Source organism: Montipora capricornis, chromosome 14 (genome assembly GCF_036669925.1).
Source record: "Montipora capricornis isolate CH-2021 chromosome 14, ASM3666992v2, whole genome shotgun sequence".
NCBI classification, from domain to species: domain Eukaryota; kingdom Metazoa; phylum Cnidaria; class Anthozoa; order Scleractinia; family Acroporidae; genus Montipora; species Montipora capricornis.
The window spans coordinates 35,298,286-35,300,785 of NC_090896.1; the positions used below are offsets into that span (position 1 = coordinate 35,298,286).

General features: G+C 40.4%; 1 protein-coding gene across 1 annotated transcript in view; it reads right to left on the reverse strand.

Moving 5' to 3' along the window:
- LOC138033636 (2-oxoglutarate dehydrogenase complex component E1-like) overlaps positions 1-2,500 on the reverse strand; it is a 35,756-nt gene that overhangs the window by 11,521 nt on the left and 21,735 nt on the right. The window contains exons 11-12 of the mRNA XM_068881426.1: positions 2,231-2,293; positions 1,417-1,533 (exon numbers count right to left, since the gene is read on the reverse strand). Of these exons, the coding sequence (XP_068737527.1) occupies positions 1,417-1,533; positions 2,231-2,293 (180 nt within the window). The remainder of the gene's footprint in view (positions 1-1,416; positions 1,534-2,230; positions 2,294-2,500) is intronic.

A 2,500-nucleotide genomic window follows, 5' to 3' on the forward strand; every position in this document is an offset into this window, starting at 1 on the left:
ATCGTGGTGTCTCCCAGATTTTTATACTAATCATTTTTTATGGAGAAAAGATACTTAAAGCCGTGGACAAAATCAAGATTTAAAAAAAGGAGAGAGAGAAGAGACACTTGTCTCTTACGAAAAAGGAGAGAAGAAAATCACTGTAGGATCCTGCGTGTATATCCGTTGTTATGAATGCGCCATGCAGACTTCAATTCGCTTCAGAAATATTTACTTCTTTTCTTTCGTACTTTAAGGCGATGTGTTCTTTTGACTCAATGTCACGAGACAGTGTATCTTCGCATATACGCGTGATTTCCTGGTAGTCAAGATTTGAGACCTTAAAATCGCCAGCGTTGGGCACAAACTGAATTTGTAGGAAGCGTGATTTCACAATAAAATTTGCCATCCTTCAACTGTAGAATTTACGATTTCATTTGTTCACCTTACGTCACAGATTTCAAGAGCATTACATTGTAAACTTCAAAAGGCAACTAGAGTGGCATTGCTTTGATCACTTAAAGCCATTATTGTATAGGCCTTCTTCATCAATATTATTATTGATATTGCTGTCCTAAATCTTGAGGTCTGACTTTCTATTGCCGGGGTTAAGGGGCTAAAGCTAATCTGTTTCAGCAATAAGAATAATTATTCTTTGTCTGTCTGTTAGTAAAGCCTGGTTTCGATATGATCGTCCGTATCGCTCTAGGTCGTCTCAGTCGCCCTGGTCGTCAGAGATCGCCTAGGTAGTGTTTTCCATGTAATTGTCCTGATCGCCTCTGAACATTATTTGAAACAACTGGGGCGATCGGGGCGATCGGTGCGATCATATGGAAACCAGGTGCCTGTCTCTCAAAAGTCCCGAAAGTTTTCGGGCCTATTTTGGGTGCCACAATCCCCTTTACATCTTCGCAACGCCCAGGTTCCAAGACATCAAACTTCGCAATCCTCTTAGTTTTTCTTACATTAAAAACATGTTAAAGCATCAGCTTTAAAAAATAAGCAGATTGCAGTTTGACAACTGGCTTTTCGGGCCCGAAAAGTTGTCGGGACTTTCCAGAAACAGGTAAGGTATTAAAAGGTAAAGTCTGCTACGAGCCTAGAAGGCCCATCAGGCCAGCGCTTATCTCCGGTTTCTGAAGCATGAAGCGACTAGGAGTATTTCTACTCCCCCCTGGATGGGATGCCAGTCCATCGCAGGGTTACCCCCAGCATTAAATCCGCCGGTACCCATTTATACACCCGGGTGGAGAGAGGCACCGTGAGAGTAAAGTGTCTTGCCCAAGAACACAAAACAATATCTCCGGCCAGGACCTGAACCCGAACCACTAGATTTGGAGTCGAGCGCACTAACCATGAGGCCACCGTGAAAAACAGGCCCCAGGCTTAAATGGCAAACGAGTTCAATGCAACTAGGACCAAGAAAAATGTCTGTACCAAATCAATGACAACATCTTTGCCAAACTCAGCCCTCCATTCAGCTGCTACTTTACAAACATGCATGACTGCCTCTGGATCATCTGCATTCACATGAAAAATGGGTGCATCTACAACCTAATAAGACAAGAACAAGCTTTATTTTGCAGCTTGGTCATCAATGAAAATAAATGTAAAAATGCATATGAAAAAATCAGTGCTATCACAAACCTGCCTTCTGATTCATGCTGTTAGTAAGAGTATGTACAAAAATGCCAGCAGTGTGGTTTTTACTTGTCCACAAGCATTAAACTCGTGTGGCCTTTGGCCTGGCACAAGTAATGAAGAAACACACCTGATGACGATAACTTACTTAAAGTACTTAACCTTCCTGAAGGAGATAGTGGAATTTTATGCTCGGTAAGAGATAAAAATGAACTTGTTAATGACGACTGGGATTAAATACAGTATTATAGGGAAGATATCATTGATGTCACCTATTGTCATTAATGTGCCAACCAGAGCCTCGTCAGGCTGACAAAACAAAGGTTCTTTTGTTCCTGTGGTTGGCAAATTTGAATAACAAAAGCAATGTTTGTAAACAGATATCTTCGCTATAGAAAGAAATTACATTACTTGTAATAAGAGTCAAAGCTATGAACTTCAGATTACTAGTCCAGATCCCTATCTTTGAGCCACACGAGACTCATAGTACACAATTTTTCAGTTAATGTACATTCAACATACCTGAAGGGAGCATTCTGGCCAAAATGTAATGAAGGAATTGAACTTTTTGTTTAAAATGTAAGAATGTATCACAACCCAGGATACAAACCTTAGCAACATCAGTGCAATAAGGAGAAGAGCGTGCCACTCTTGGATCCGTGGTAAAGCCAATCTGAAAGAAAAGTGAGAGAATGAAAAGAAAAAAACATTGACACTTTCATGTCAATGCCAACTAAAATCCGAGTTTGAAGGCTTTGGTGAACAGTCTTTCTTACCTTTTCAAGCAAATAGAAAAATTATACGAAAAGTTGGTATGCAAAACTCACAACGAAGTTGACTCTTGTCACTGTTAAAGTAAATGGGTACGATACACTGTGTA